The 17,372-nt window shown below is 35.1% G+C and overlaps 1 protein-coding gene across 1 annotated transcript; it reads left to right on the top strand.

Moving 5' to 3' along the window:
* Window positions 1-501: 501 nt before the first annotated feature.
* LOC105669639 (uncharacterized) lies at window positions 502-3,944 on the top strand. The gene is made up of 6 exons (XM_067349319.1): window positions 502-666; window positions 734-915; window positions 1,414-1,941; window positions 2,063-2,186; window positions 2,818-2,977; window positions 3,402-3,944. Exons 1-6 carry the CDS (start codon window positions 502-504, stop codon window positions 3,656-3,658), a joined length of 1,416 nt encoding a protein of 471 aa, XP_067205420.1. The 3' UTR covers window positions 3,659-3,944.
* The last annotated feature ends 13,428 nt before the right edge of the window (window positions 3,945-17,372 follow it).

The following is a 17,372-nucleotide window of genomic DNA, read 5'->3' as shown; positions in this document are numbered from 1 at the left end:
TTACAGCAAAACATCAAAACTGTAGGTAGCAATGAATGCATATTAATGCAACACATAATATATTGTTTGCCGTATCGGTAAAAGTATGTCTATTTTTATGCATTATGTTTTCATCATGATATATGATTTACACAGTATCTTTTGCAAGTCGAATTATCCAATTATCTGAAATTGAAACCATATTTCAAAGATAATAAAGTAAATTAATTTTAAATATTATCCATCCCTAATTATAAACCAAGTAAGAATAATGCCATAAAAAAGAATAAAATATATTGCCTTCGATAGCTATAAATAAATATACTTAAAGTTTATTTGAGGAATTAATTAAAAAATATAATTTTATAATATTTATTCTTTTTTCTACTTTCAATTATCACTCGCAAACTATTAAAACTTTTCGATTTTTACAATATTCCTGTTAAAAAAAAAACACGAACTTTAAACCCCTGTAACATTTTCTGCCGAGCAGAGCCTTGCATCAGTTTACTTGCAGCAGAAATGATAGGGAATTTGCAGCAGATTCTGTTCATAACGGTCGGTGCTGCCAGTCTGTCAGCAGTCTGCTATAAGATTCATGCATTTGAAGTGCATGAATCTGTTTGCAGATATTTGCTGCAGAAATCGAGCAGATTTGAGGAAGATTCTTTCCGTAACACGCAGTCTGTAAGCAGTCTGTCAGCAGTGTGTCGTAAGATTCTTTAAGCAGAAGTCTTGTACAGATCTTGCGCAGATCTTGCACAGATCTGCTCATCAGATTTTTGAAAGGCTCATGCAACAGAAGTTACGTGCAGATCCTGTGCAGATCTCGTGCAGAATCTGTTCCCCTAGCAGCGATCTGCTGCAAGATTGCTGCAAGATTCGCAGCAGATCATTGCAAGATTCTGTCAGCAGTCAACATACAATTCGCAACAGGTAAAATACGCAATATTCTTTCAGCAAAAGTCTTGTACAGATCCTGCGCAGATCTTGCACAGATCTGCTCAGCAGATTTTTAAAAGGCTCATGCAGCAAAAGTTACGTGCAGATCTTGTGCAGATCTCATGCAGAATCTGTTCCCCTAGCAGCGATCTGCTGCAAGACTGCTGCAAGATTTCCAGCAGATTCGAGCTGTCAAATACCGCGGTCCTTGCCGCGATACTTATATGCACGCTCACCTCAGCCAATAGGAGAGCTCGATTCGAGTGAAAATTTTCCCATCGTCCACTGCGCGCGACTTGTTCTTCGTGCTTCGTGCATGCTTCGCCTTATAGCGTTTTCGATTATACAGGATTTGAACGACCCAAGATTGGTTAATGACGTCATTGCAACCTCTCCACCAATGAAAGACTTGCATTTATAGTAAAATAGTGATTGATCAACCCTAGATCGTTCAAACCCCGTTTATTCGAAAACGCTATTAGTCGCCATCAGTGATGCAAGATCGAGCATCCTGCATCAAGCATCACATGAGGGGAAGAGCCCCCACCATGGCGGCACCACACAAGCAAGCATCGCTGACGTCACGCGTCCGTGTGCGCTCGCCGTTCCAATAGCGTATGAGTCGTACTCGGCGGAGTCGTTAGCGCCAAGCACCATCGCATCCGAAACACCACCACAAAGTAATGTGTCCTACCCTTCAAATATTGAACTGCTGCACAATTACAACTCGACACAGTACTCGAATCCAAAGCAACATTCGAACTCAATGCATTCACCGCAGTACACCAACATGAACACCGTTCCTACTCTATCCGGTTACGCACCGCCATTTCCATATCACCATCATGGAAGTCCGAATAATAATGGACAAATAGATGACTTTCTAAAGACAATGTTGGATGCAATCGAGAAGGTGGGCACTGCAGTATATGCAATCCGAGACAAAATTAATGAACGACTCGATGGATTCGAAAAACGTATATTTGAGAATGTCGATAAGTTACGGAAAGATCTACTGCAGTAAGTGTTTCTTTTTTGTTTCATATTCTTTGAATTTTTACATGACCTTCTTTCTAATTTTTCTATCAATTATTTCACAATTTTAACTAAAAATTACATAAACAATAATGTGTTTCGTTAGGCAAATGGTTGATCGTAATGCTCAACAGCCACATCAGTCCTATAAACCACCGAATGGGTTTCCTTTGCGAACGTTGGAGCAGCTGGATGCCTTCCTTCAAAATGCTGACCAAATACAAAACTTGGTAAACAGATTTTACTATACAATTAAAGTTGTGTTAAAAACATTTTGTCATTATAAAATAAAATAGTTAATGTTGTATTTTAGTGTTTGTCAATGTTTTATATAATAATATTAATACACTCATGGAAAAAAATAAGGATTACCTGTTTTTGTTTTTGTGAAAAAAGGCTACTTTTTCAAACGTCGTAACATTGGAATGGGAAGTCGTAGAAAGACGTATAAAAATTGACTTTAAAGCTTTAACTGTCTACTTTACACTGATTTGAACTGACAAGGTCTAAAACGATTAGCCTTAAAGTTATGTAACATTGAAATAAGTGGCGAAATCTGGAAGTTATTGTCTTGATGCTTTGCACGTGGACATTTTTTGTTTAAATGTTTAAAACAGGCAAAACAGAAAATTTAGTAAGCTTTGTAAAGCAGTGTAAAGTATACAGTTCAAGTTTAAAATTCCATTTTTATACGTCTTTCTACATCTTCCCATTCCAATGTTACGACGTCTGAAAAATAAGCCTTTTTTCACAAAAAAACAGGAGATTCTTATTTTTTTCATGAGTGTATAATTAATAAATGCACGAAAAAAAAACATCCATTACAATTGTAACATATTAATGGAAATATATGTTATGCAGAAATTGTATCTATCGTCCGTCGGCGGAGGAACTGTCAAGGAAACGCTGAACCAATTTCTAAAAGAAACCCTTCATGAGGAGTTGGTGACAAATTTTACGTGGGTTAGAGCTGAAGGAACTCGTTCTGTGTACAACTCTAAAATGGCAGAGATATATTTTGGTAATGTAGTATGTACTACTCTTTTTAAGTTACATATTGTATTCCCGTTGGCAAAATATGTACGAAAAATTATGATAAACTGTATTTGTATTCAAATTTTGTGAACCTTTATTAATAGAAAGTGTACATTATTTATAAATAGAACGGACTTTTATATATTCTCAATAACGATTTAAAAAGTTCATAATTACGTGTATGGGTGCATCGACACAATAACGTAGCGATCGTTGACCGCGTATATTTCCGAAACTAACCATACCACGAGGTTGTGTCTATTGACACTTTTCTTCAAGTACCTCCAAATTTTAACATATTTCAATTTTAGCGAATTTGACCAAAAGAACGTTTCCATAAGATTTGCGCGGGGTCTCTTTCTTTACTTTTTAATAATATTAAAAAAACCACTTTTATTTATCATTTGCAGATGGTCTAGTACTATGCAATAGGAGAGTAGGGAGTCGTGAATTCGCGCAGACAATGCAGGAGGTTTTGCGCATTGCTAAACAGCGAGGTCGAGACAAAAAACGACGGGAAAGGTTCCCACTGGGTCCAAGGCAGCAAATCGAACGTGAAATCGAACAGAGATATGGTAGAGGGCAACAAATTGTTTTCCAGAGAAAAAATGGAAGGGAGGATTCCAATGAAGAAAACAACAATTCAGATAGTAATTCGGAAAATTGAATCTTCTGTATTATCTTTTTGATTTTGTTTTATATTTCTTTTAGCCTTTCGATGGCCGTGCTTTAAGACTGCCTATAATTTACGTATTATATTAATATACTATATATTATAATTAATATAAAGGTGTTACTTTTGAATTTAAAGTCGTATTCAACTGTGATAAAAAGTTTTTTTTTTTATAGAAAATAGAAATGGAAAAGGTACATATGTCTCTCTTATTATTATTATATTATTTTTTAAGTCAAATCAGACCAAATAATCACAAATAAAACGTTTTGTTAATTAACAGTTTCTTATTAATGTCCCATTACTATAAAATTTGGATTTTCACATTTCTATAAACTGATAATTTCGGTTAAAATGGATCAGAAATGTTTAATTAATTAATATTTCTTATATACTTATATATATATATATATATATATATATATATATATAAAAGTATATAAAAAATATTAATTAATTAAACATTTCTGATCCATTTTAACCGAAATTATCCGGCAGCATACTGGCGAAAGGCTGCTGCAAGATTTGCAGCAGATACGTGCAAGTTTCTTGCAAGAATCTGCCTTCAGAATCTTATACCAGTCTGCTGAAAATCCGCTGCAAGTATCTTACGATAAAGTATAATTCTGGTGAAAGACTGCTGCAAGATTTGCGACAGATTCATGCAAGTTTCTTGCAAGAAGGTGCCTCCAGAATCTTGCACCAGTCTGCTGAAAATCTGCTGTAAGTATCTTACGATAAGGTATAATTCTGGCGAAAGACTGCTGCAAGATTTGCGGCAGATCCGTGCAAGTCTCTTGCAAGAATCTGTCTGCAGAATCTCCCGAAAGATCATGAGCAGAATGAGGAAACAGACCCTATCTGTCTGCTGGCAGAATCTGGCAAGAATCTGCTGCAAGATTTGCAATAGTCTTGCTGCAGATTGCTACTAAGGAATCAATCAAAATATCTAGCATTGAAATAAAAGACGATAAAACCCACACGGAACAAAAACCTCTAATGGATATCCACTAGATGTCCATCATGGAGATTCGAAACCTCTATTAGATGTCTATGTAATCTCCTATAGATGTCTACTAGACATCCACAGTTCCGCATTACATACCTCCATTCGACATCCATTAAATATATTTATAGATATCATATGGAGCAATCATAGATGTTCCATAGATATTTCATAGAGCTTTGATGGATTGTAGTTTCAATTCGTCATTAATAAAATTATTTGGAAGCAAAGTCACAAATATGATTGCGAGATAGTCTTGTTTATGTAGGTGTTAACAGAATGTCACGACTGTGAGACAGTCGAGAACATGCCTATACAGCACAAAATATCCTACATATCCTTAGGACATCTTGGGGAGATCTCGATATCCTCAGAACATCCTTGGGACACCGAAATATCTTCGATGTCCTGAGGATATTCTGAGGATGTTTTGTGCTGTATGGGTGGTGACATTCTGTTAACACCTACATAAACAAGACTATCTCGCAATCACATTTGTGACTTTACTTCCAAATAATTTTATTAATGACGAATTGATACTACAATCTATCAGCTCTATGAAATATTTATGGAACATCTATGATTGCTCCATATGATATCTATGAACATATTTAATGGATGTCGAATGGAGGTATGCAGTGATGCGATCTTTCCCACAGCGGTCCCGGCTCGGCTGTGCTCGGCTGCCTCACACAACCTTACAGAAGCGCTACGTCACGTATCCGTATGCACACAGATACGTGACGTAGCGCTTCTGTAAGGTTGTGTGAGGCAGCCGAGCACTGCCGAGCCGGGACCGCTGTGGGAAAGATCGCATCACTGGAGGTATGTAATGCGGAACTGTGGATGTCTAGTAGACATTTATAGGAGATTACATATGCTGCGTTCCGTAAAGCACATATGCACGCATGTATCTATAGTATACGTTATGTATACTATAGATACATGCACGCATATGCGCTTTATGGAACGCAGCCATAGACATCTAATAGAGATTTCGAATCTTCATGATAGACATCTAGTGGATATCCATTAGAGCTTTTTGTTCCGTGTGGGTACATCCTTGCTTTTTTTCGCAAAGCAGAAAATCTACTAACCCTTTCTTCACAATAAAAATAATGCATAAATGGGCCAATATTACGTCAATTACGATTAATCTCTGTCAGTTCGACAACCAAGATAAGGGTGGGGGATCATTTTCCACTGTTCGATCGCTTTGACGACTGCTTCGAGTACGTCATCGGGAATAATTAGCGTTACAGAATCAGACCAATGTTTTCGCAATAACGAAAGGCAAAAAGCAGTACAAGTAACAAAGAAGTTAGCTACTTTAGCTGGTTTCTCATTAAAACCAAATTAAGATCAACTTCATCGATTTTAAACTGAATAAGTAAAATTGTGCTTTTCGTCACGTTAATGCGCATTTAATTGCCGCACTATTTGTCGGTTTTCAATTATACCGGGTGTTTCAGACCACCCGTCCCACCCTTTTAAAACGTAGGGATGTGCTTGTACAAAAAAATGGCTCAGACAAAATTTGCATGATTTCGAGGGATCTATCTGATGGTGATTTTGACTTTGACCTCGCAGTTGATTTTCAAGATTATTTGAAAGTCAGAGTTATTTTTTTAAATGGAAACCCCTATTTTTTATTTCAAAATCTAATAGCTGGTGTCAAGAGCTTTTCAAAACACTATAATGAAGTTATTTTTCATTAAGTACTTTTCGAGTTATGAGGCTTGTAAATTACAGTATTTTGACATAAAATACAAAATATCTTGTAAAATATTCAATTTTTGGGAATCTTACCTTAATACTTTTATCCATAAAATAATGAGACGAATCAATTGGTATAAAGAAAACACATAGTTGCTTTCAAGAAAAAATATGTAGTTTGCAACTGCATACTTTTTCTTGAAAGCAACTATGTGTTTTCTTTATACCAATTGATTCGTCTCATTATTTTATGCATAAAAGTATTAAGGTAAGATTCCCAAAAATTGAATGTTTTACAAGATATTTTGTATTTTATGTCAAAATACTGTAATTTACAAGCCTCATAACTCAAAAAGTACTTAATGAAAAATAACTTCATTATAGTGTTTTGAAAAGCTCTTGACACCAGCTATTAGATTTTGGAATCAAAAATAGGAGTTTCTATTTAAAAAAATAACTATGACCTTCAAATGACCTTGAAAATCAACTGCGAGATCAAAGTCAAGGTCACCCTCAGTTGGCCCCCTTTTAATCGTACAACGTTTGTTAAGGTCATTTTTTTGTACAAGCACATCCCTACGTTTTAAAAGGGTGGGACGAGTGATCTGAAACACCCGGTATATGACGCTACCTATAATATTGTTGCACATATTTTCTTTAAATGTAATTTATCATCATAGCATAAACATATAAAATAACAGGTCTGTTCTTTTCAGCTGAACTGGCTGCACTAGTTCAGAATTTATCTTTTTTCCTTCACATTAAAAGGAGAACATATAGCCAATAAAATTGCTGCTTATCCATAAAAACTGCAAGTTGATTGGTTATACATTTCTTGGATCGAGATCTCGGACCGATTTCTAGCATCGTGAACATTGGTCTTAAAAGTCAGATATAGTTGAGCTAATCCATAAAGTAGGATAAGGAGAGCGAACTTCGTGCTCAGAGAGTAGCAAAAGTGGACCCGAATTTCGTCGTAAAAACAAATTCGGTATTTGGCCACTCGCGTCGCATGAAACGTTAATACTACCTTTTCCACGGTGTAAGAATATAAGGTGATTTCACGACCATTGTATTCTATCAAAAAATCTGTGATCAAGATGTCATAGTTAAGGCATGTCACACAAGGAGCTTGTTCGTTTTATAGCGTTTTCGATTATACAGGATTTGAACGACCCAGGGTTGGTTAATGACGTCATTGCAACCTCTCCACCAATGAAAGACTTGCATTTATAGTAAAATAGTGATTGATCAACCCTGGGTCGTTCAAATCCTGTATAATCGAAAACGCTATTAGCTACACTGGGGCTGCTCTGGATCTGCTCTACACAGGATAATACAGGACAGATAAATAGTTTATCCTGTATTATCTTGTTTAGAGCAGACCCAGAGCTGCCCCAGTGCAGCTAAAACGAACAAACCCAAGATGTCACGTTGGTGCAAAATCCCAAGTAAAAAAGAATAGAAGATGTGGATAGATGTGGATAGAAAAGGATAGATGATGAATCTCTAAAGCACATCTATATATAATTATAGTCCTAAATAATACAAATTTTTTAAAATAAAACTTTTAACATTGTGTATAAAAATATATATTGCTGACAAAATATTTTTTTATTTTTTTACAACAAATTATTCTTAGTTAAATTTGCAGAAAAAATAATTTATAATGTATTCCAGTCTTTATAGAAAATTAAGTTTTTTTAAGAAAATGAATATTTATAATTAAGGTCCGCAGGACAAAATTTTAATAAAATTTATATATATATATATATATATTTAAAGTCCCTCAACACGTAGCCACCTAGCGGTTCAATGTGGAACAATGACAGGAAAATCACAAAAATTTGTTGCCGTAAAATCACCTTATATTCTTACACCGTGGTACATACTCATATTTCAACACGCCTCCTTACATTTATATTAAGGTAATAGATGATGGGACGCCATCTATAGGATCTTAAACGAGGAAGAGCGTAGCGAGTATCCTGTCTTACAAAATATTCTGTTCTGTGTTCTTGTTAGAAGTTAAGAGAGAAAAGAGGTGTAGAAACATGTAAAGTTATCTTAACCCTCTATGGGCCGAATTTTTGTTTTAAATCCAAAAAAATAGTGGAACAAAAAATCAGCAATTATAAACCTATATATGCAAATGAGAACAAAAAATTTCGGTTCAAACAATTTTAAAGAATTAAGATTTTAACAACGTTAAAGAATTAAGATTTATGCGACATCTTACAACAAAAGGCATAATTATTTGGTAAAATATCAATAAATTGAAATGTGACCTGAAAGTTACACGGGCCCATAGAGGGTTAATATATATAAGAATAAATAAGAAGTTTGTGTGATACTAAATGGATCCCAACAATTAATCTTTAATTCAATTAATCTAAGGCTAAGACGTGCATTGCCTGCCAACGCTCTAAAATTCATAGACAATAAAAATCACCCAGACAAAATCCATATTCCAAGCAGACGTTTTGATCACATTTATACTGATCTGGTGAGACCACTTCGCTCAATTAATGGGTACAAGTATTGTTTAACCTTGATTGATCGTTTTTCCAGATGGCCGGAGGCAATTCCGCTCAAAGATATAGAAGCTGACACCATCGCTAATGCTCTGTATACCCACTGGATCGCGCGATTCGGAGCGCCCCGCTGCATCACCATAGACCAGGACAGCCAATTTGAAGCTCGCCTTTTCAACGCCCTAAAAAACATAATCGGCTGCAAGAGGGTCAGGACCACTGCGTACCACCCACAAGGAAACGGCATAGAGTGTTCTTACCGTACAATTAAAACAGCATTGATGTGCCATGAAGAGTCCAACTGGATCGACGCGTTGCCTGTCGTACTTTTAGGCATACGATCAGCGTATAAGGACGACATCAAGTGCACACCCGCGGAATTGGTATATGGTTCTACACTACGTATTCCGGGAGAGTTTTTCCAGGAAAAAGAATTGGACGAGGATCCCGAAGTTTTTGTAGAGAGATTTCGCGAGATTATGCGAAAACTTAGACCGACGCCTACCGCACACTACATCAAGGACACATCCTTCGTTTTCAAGGACCTGTACACCTGTACACATGTGTTTTTGCGCGATGACACGGTGAAGAAGCCTCTCAAGCAGCTATACTCCGGACCGTTCAAAATCCTAGAGAGAATCACTGACAGAGTTTTCAAGATTTGGTTAAACGCCGATAAGGAACTGGTTGTCAATACCGAGCGTTTAAAACCGGCATACCAACTTCAAGAGGATACCAACATGACAGCCCAAGCCAATTCGGATAATCAATTACTGCGTTCAGCAGAACAACTGCTGAATTGTCGTCTAGTCAACACTTAACGTTGATTTGTTGGTTCTAAAAGTAAGAGCCAATCATGTTCGATTGCTACCAAGCGATTTGTTCTGCTGAACGCGCCCAATGTCAACAAGTTCCATCTCAACTGCCGGAAACGCCGGAGGAACCGGAAGTCACGCCTGCAAATTTGTCAAACGGTAACATCACCGCACCTACAGCAACGCTGACTACGAAGCAGAGGTCAGTTGCTGGCAAAAAAGTGACAGTGAAGGTATCGCAGCCAACCTCGCCGGTGGTAGTGCAAAGCCAAAGAGTGCTAAAAACTTATAGCGGTCCTAAGACAAAACGTCTCCGATTTAAACTATAAACTATAAATTTAGAAACTTTAAATTTATTCTTCTACAGTATTCCTTATTTCTCCATTTCATTAATTGTTTTCTTTTCTTTTCCAGCATAATTATGCGTGTGTTCATATAAAGACGTTTTTTTTTAGCATTAAGCACGCGCACATATTAATTAAAAGTAAGAACGATAAACTTAGTTATGAAACTGTGATTTAAATGTAAGCTCTCGGGTAAAGTATCGTAGATAGTAATTACGTTACTCGAAGGGGGTATTGTGGCGCACTGTTAAGTGGCGACAATAAAATAGTCACTAGATCGAGCGGCGAAAAATGCCGCAACCAATCAGAGCGCTCGGCTCGTGAGGACGCGGAAGAAGAAAAAGGCGCGCAGTGTGCAAACAAACAGTCACTTGTTTTTCGTTGTGATTCACGTGAAGGACGCGTTTTCGTTTGAGTGAGAAATATATCTTTTTTCTATCCAGATCTTGCGTCGAGCGTTCGTTCTTTAGTCTCCGGACATCCTCCTGATCACAACAGTATAATTGGTGTAACATACCACCATATTACCTTAATATAAATGTAAGGAGGCGTGTTGAAATATGAGTATGTACCACGGTGTAAGAATATAAGGTGATTTCACGGCAACAACTTTTTGTGATTTTTCTGTCATTGTTCCACATTGAACCGCTAGGTGGCTACGTGTTGAGGGACTTTAAATATATATATATATATAAATTTTATTAAAATTTTGTCCTGCGGACCTTAATTATAAATATTCATTTTCTTAAAAAAACTTAATTTTCTATAAAGACTGGAATACATTATTAATTATTTTTTCTGCAAATTTAACTAAAAATAATTTGTTATAAAAAAATAAAAAAATATTTTGTCAGTAATATATATTTTTATACACAATGTTAAAAGTTTTATTTTAAAAAATTTGTATTATTTAAGACTATAATTATATATAGATGTGCTTTAGAGATTTATCATCTATCCTTTTCTATCCACATCTATCCATATCTTCTATTCTTTTTTACTTGGGATTTTGCACCAACGTGACATCTTGTGTGACATGCCTTAACTATGACATCTTGATCATAGGGCGATATTCATAGTCCGTTCTTATATTCAAAATCGTCTTAAGCACGGACTTATATTCGCTCTCTTCGTCACACATAGAGCTTGTTCGTTTTAGCTACACTGGGGCTGCTCTGGGTCTGCTCTACACAGGATAATACAGAACAGATAAATAGTTTGTCCTGTATTATCTTGTTTAGAGCAGACCCAGAGCTGCCCCAGTGCAGCTAAAACGAACAAGCCCATAGATTGTGTCTGACGAAGAGAGCAAATATAAGTTCGTGCTTAAGACAATCTTGAATATAAGAACGGACTATGAATACCGGCCATAGATTTTTTAATAGAATACAATGGCCGGTATTCATAGTCCGTTCTTATATTTAAGATTGTCTTAAGCACGGACTTATATTCGCTCTCTTCGTCACACATAGATTGTGTCTGACGAAGAGAGCGAATATAAGTTCGTGCTTAAGGCCGGTATTCATAGTCCGTTCTTATATTTAAGATTGTCTTAAGCACGGACTTATATTCGCTCTCTTCGTCACACATAGATTGTGTCTGACGAAGAGAGCGAATATAAGTTCGTGCTTAAGACGATCTTGAATATAAGAACGGACTATGAATACCGCCCTAAGACGATCTTGAATATAAGAACGGACTATGAATACCGCCCAATGGTCGTGAAATCACCTTGGGTGTTTACGATAATTCAAGTTCGAGTTAGTTTCACTAGGACCGACAATGAGATATACATAACCATCTAGAACCTTTATGATTCATGACAACTCAACGCTGTCTTGTATTGCTTGAGTTAAATTCATTGAATTTGTTGAGTTTAATAAATATAATTATATACATATATATATAATTATATCTATTAAAGAGGTATACCAACATACATACCAACATTATTTGTTTCTTTCATAGACTGATTTGCAATTAACCTTTTTTTATTACAATAAAATTTGCTCTATAAACTCAACAAATTCAATTAATTTAACTCAAGCAATACAAGACAGCGTTGAGTTGTCATAAATCATAAAGATTCTAGATGGTTATGTCTATCTCATTTTTCGGTCCTAGTGAAACTAACTCGAACTTGAATTATCGTAAACACCCCTTATATTCTTACACCGTGGTATGTACATTTATATTAAGGTAATAGATGATGGGACGCCATCTATAGGATCTTAAGCGAGGAAGAGCGTAGCGAGTATCCTATCTTACATAATATTCTGTTCTGTGTTTTTGTTAGAAGTTAAGGCCGGCGTCACATAGAACCCGTAATCCGTAATCCGCACCGAAAGTCCGCAAAAGTTACTAGGGATTGCGTCCGTAACGTTACGTGTGTTTTATCTCCTTGTGTCCCATGGAGCCGTAATTCCATGAAATTTCCGTAAAAGTTACTAAAAGTTACTAGTTATTACTAGTAATGCTTTTTTTAATTTTATTTATTTAACTAAATTTGACGATTTAATTAAAATTTTTGTTAAAATTATAATATATTCTGTAGTTTTCTTATGAATAAAATACAAATAAACAATTATAATTTGTTAAATAAAAAATAGTAATACCGTTACGTGTGTATTTACGGCTCCATGGGACACAAGGAGAAAAAACATACGTAACGTTACGGACGCAATCCCTAGTAACTTTTGCGGACTTCCGGTGCGGATTACGGATTACGGGTTCTATGTGACGCCAGCCTAAGAGAGAAAAGAGGTGTAAAAACATGTAAAGTTATCTTAATATATATATATAAGAATAAATAAGAAGTTTGTGTAATACTAAAAGGATCCCAACAATTAATCTTACAATATTGCTTAAGCATTTTAATTGCTGCTCATAATCTTGCCATTTCGTGATAAGACCCATGGGAATTGATTCATCCCAATCGATTTTTAGCAACCATAATTCCAGCATGATAAACTTTCCAACTACTATTACCGGGCCTAAAAATCCCAGGAGATCAAAGATGGATGCAATTCTCGCTAAAATGTTTCGTTTGGTTGGCTTTATTGATGATTGATGATTATTAGAATTTACAAAGTTGAAAGTATCTCGCTTACAATTCCAAAACACTCCTAAGGCGCGATTTTTATCACATTCATTTCCCGCATCAATTTCCTTGTCAATTGCAAGCGAGATACTTTCAACTTTGTAAATTCTAATAATTATCAATCATCAATAAAGCCAACCAAACGAAACATTTTAGCGAGAATTGCATCCATCTTTGGGCTTGTTCGTTTTAGCTGCACTGGGGCAGCTCTGGGTCTGCTCTAAACAAGATAATACAGGACAAACTATTTATCTGTCCTGTATTATCCTGTGTAGAGCAGAACCAGAGCAGCCCCAGTATAGCTAAAACGAACAAGCCCTTTGATCCCTTGGGATTTTTAGGCCCGGTAATAGTAGTTGGAAAGTTTATCATGCAGAAATTATGATTGCCAAAAATCGATTGAGATGAATCAATTCCCATGGATCTTATCACGAAATGGCAAGATTATGAGCAGCAATTAAAATGTTTAAGCAATATTGTAAGATTAATTGTTGGGATCCATTTAGTATCACACAAACTTCTTATTTATTCTTATATATATTAAGATAACTTTACATGTTTCTACACCTCTTTTCTCTCTTAACTTCTAACAAGAACACAGAACAGAATATTTTGTAAGACAGGATACTCGCTACGCTCTTCCTCGCTTAAGATTTTATAGATGGCGTCCCATCATCTATTACCTTAATATAAATGTAAGGAGACATGTTGAAATATGAGTATGTACCACGGTGTAAGAATATAAGGTGATTTCACGGCAACAAATTTTTGTGATTTTCCTGTCATTGTTCCACATTGAACCGCTAGGTGGCTACGTGTTGAGGGACTTTAAATATATATATATATATATATAAATTTTATTAAAATTTTATTGTTCTGCGGATCTTAATTATAAATATTTATTTTCTTAAAGAAACTTAATTTTCTATAAAGACTGGAATACATTATAAATTATTTTTTCTGCAAATTTAACTAAGAATAATTTGTTATAAAAAAATAAAAAAATATTTTGTCAGTAATATATATTTTTATACACAATGTTAAAAGTTTTATTTTAAAAAATTTGTATTATTTAGGACTATAATTATATATAGATGTGCTTTAGAGATTCATCATCTATCCTTTTCTATCCACATTTATCCATATCTTCTATTCTTTTTTACTTGGGATTTTGTACCAACGTGACATCTTGTGTGACATGCCTTAACTATGACATCTTGATCACAGATTTTTTAATAGAATACAATGGTCGTAAAATCACCTTATTTTCTTACACCGTGGTATGTACATTTATATTAAGGTAATAGATGATGGGACGCCATCTATAGGATCTTAAGCGAGGAAGAGCGTAGCGAGTATCCTATCTTACATAATATTCTGTTCTGTGTTTTTGTTAGAAGTTAAGGCCCTTACACAATGCCAGGCAACAGGCAATAGGAACAGGAAATAACGTAGAAGAGAAAGAGAGAAAAGCTATTTCTCTCTCTTTCTTTCCTACATTATTCCCTATTTCTATTGCCTGTTGCCTGGCATTGTGTAAGGGTCTTTAAGAGAGAAAAGAGGTGTAAAAACATGTAAAGTTATCTTAATATATATATAAGAATAAATAAGAAGTTTGTGTGATACTAAAAGGATCCCAACAATTAATCTTACAATATTGCTTAAGCATTTTAATTGCTGCTCATAATCTTGCCATTTCGTGATAAGACCCATGGGAATTGATTCATCCCAATCGATTTTTAGCAACCATAATTCCAGCATGATAAACTTTCCAACTACTATTACCGGGCCTAAAAATCCCAGGAGATCAAAGATGGATGCAATTCTCGCTAAAATGTTTCGTTTGGTTGGCTTTATTGATGATTGATGATTATTAGAATTTACAAAGTTGAAAGTATCTCGCTTACAATTCCAAAACACTCCTAAGGCGCGATTTTTATCACATTCATTTCCCGCATCAATTTCCTTGTCAATTGCAAGCGAGATACTTTCAACTTTGTAAATTCTAATAATTATCAATCATCAATAAAGCCAACCAAACGAAACATTTTAGCGAGAATTGCATCCATCTTTGGGCTTGTTCGTTTTAGCTGCACTGGGGCAGCTCTGGGTCTGCTCTAAACAAGATAATACAGGACAAACTATTTATCTGTCCTGTATTATCCTGTGTAGAGCAGAACCAGAGCAGCCCCAGTATAGCTAAAACGAACAAGCCCTTTGATCCCTTGGGATTTTTAGGCCCGGTAATAGTAGTTGGAAAGTTTATCATGCAGAAATTATGATTGCCAAAAATCGATTGAGATGAATCAATTCCCATGGATCTTATCACGAAATGGCAAGATTATGAGCAGCAATTAAAATGTTTAAGCAATATTGTAAGATTAATTGTTGGGATCCATTTAGTATCACACAAACTTCTTATTTATTCTTATATATATTAAGATAACTTTACATGTTTCTACACCTCTTTTCTCTCTTAACTTCTAACAAGAACACAGAACAGAATATTTTGTAAGACAGGATACTCGCTACGCTCTTTCTCGCTTAAGATCCTATAGATGGCGTCCCATTATCTATTACCTTAATATAAATGTAAGGAGGCATGTTGAAATATGAGTATGTACCACGGTGTAAGAATATAAGGTGATTTCACGGCAACAAATTTTTGTGATTTTCCTGTCATTGTTCCACATTGAACCGCTAGGTGGCTACGTGTTGAGGGACTTTAAATATATATATATATATATATAAATTTTATTAAAATTTTATTGTTCTGCGGATCTTCATTATAAATATTTATTTTCTTAAAGAAACTTAATTTTCTATAAAGACTGGAATACATTATAAATTATTTTTTCTGCAAATTTAACTAAGAATATTTTGTTATAAAAAAATAAAAAAATATTTTGTCAGTAATATATATTTTTATACACAATGTTAAAAGTTTTATTTTAAAAAATTTGTATTATTTAGGACTATAATTATATATAGATGTGCTTTAGAGATTCATCATCTATCCTTTTCTATCCACATCTATCCATATCTTCTATTCTTTTTTACTTGGGATTTTGCACCAACGTGACATCTTGTGTGACATGCCTTAACTATGACATCTTGATCACAGATTTTTTAATAGAATACAATGGTTGTGAAATCACCTTATATTCTTACACCGTGGTATGTACATTTATATTAAGGTAATAGATGATGGGACGCCATCTATAGGATCTTAAGCGAGGAAGAGCGTAGCGAGTATCCTATCTTACATAATATTCTGTTCTGTGTTTTTGTTAGAAGTTAAGAGAGAAAAGAGGTGTAAAAACATGTAAAATTATCTTAATATATATAAGAATAAATAAGAAGTTTGTGTGATACTAAAAGGATCCCAACAATTAACCTTACAATATTGCTTAAGCATTTTAATTGCTGCTCATAATCTTGCCATTTCGTGATAAGATCCATGGGAATTGATTCATCCCAATCGATGTTTAGCAACCATAATTCCAGCATGATAAACTTTCCAACTACTATTACCGGGCCTAAAAATCCCAGGGGATCAAAGATGGATGCAATTCTCGCTAAAATGTTTTGTTTGGTTGGCTTTATTGATGATTAATAATTATTAGAATTTACAAAGTTGAAAGTATCTCGCTTGCAATTCCAAAACACTCCTAAGGCTCGAGTTTTATTACATTCCCGCATCAATTTCCTTGTCAATTGCAAGACACTCGTCTTGCAGTAGAGAATTATTCGAGAACCACTTTCTCAATTTGAAGCCACCTTTTTGAAGTAGGGCCATTGTTTGCTCTTTGATATGTAAAGCCTCATTTAGAGTGGAAGCACCAGTAAGCATATCATCAACATAAAAATCTCTCAAAATGATTTTTGATCCTATTGGAAATAAAGTCGAACCCTCTTGTGCGAGTTCTTGTAAACAGCGTATAGCTAAGAATGATGCTGAAGCTGTGCCATATGTTATAGTGGCGAGTTCGAACGTTTTCAACTCATGCTGTGGAGTATCACGCCAAAAAATACGTTGAAGGCATCGCTGAGATGGATCAACAAGAACTTGTCTATACATCTTTACAATGTTGGCTGTCATTGCAAAGCAAAATGTACGAAAACGAGATAAGATTGAGAATAAATCCTGTTAGATGGTAGGACCAACAAGCAAAGCGTCATTTAATGACTTT

Source organism: Linepithema humile, chromosome 2, assembly GCF_040581485.1.
Source record: "Linepithema humile isolate Giens D197 chromosome 2, Lhum_UNIL_v1.0, whole genome shotgun sequence".
Taxonomy (NCBI): Eukaryota; Metazoa; Arthropoda; class Insecta; order Hymenoptera; family Formicidae; genus Linepithema; species Linepithema humile.
The sequence above is the reverse complement of the archived record's forward strand: the minus strand, read 5'-3'. Positions and strand labels throughout refer to the sequence as shown.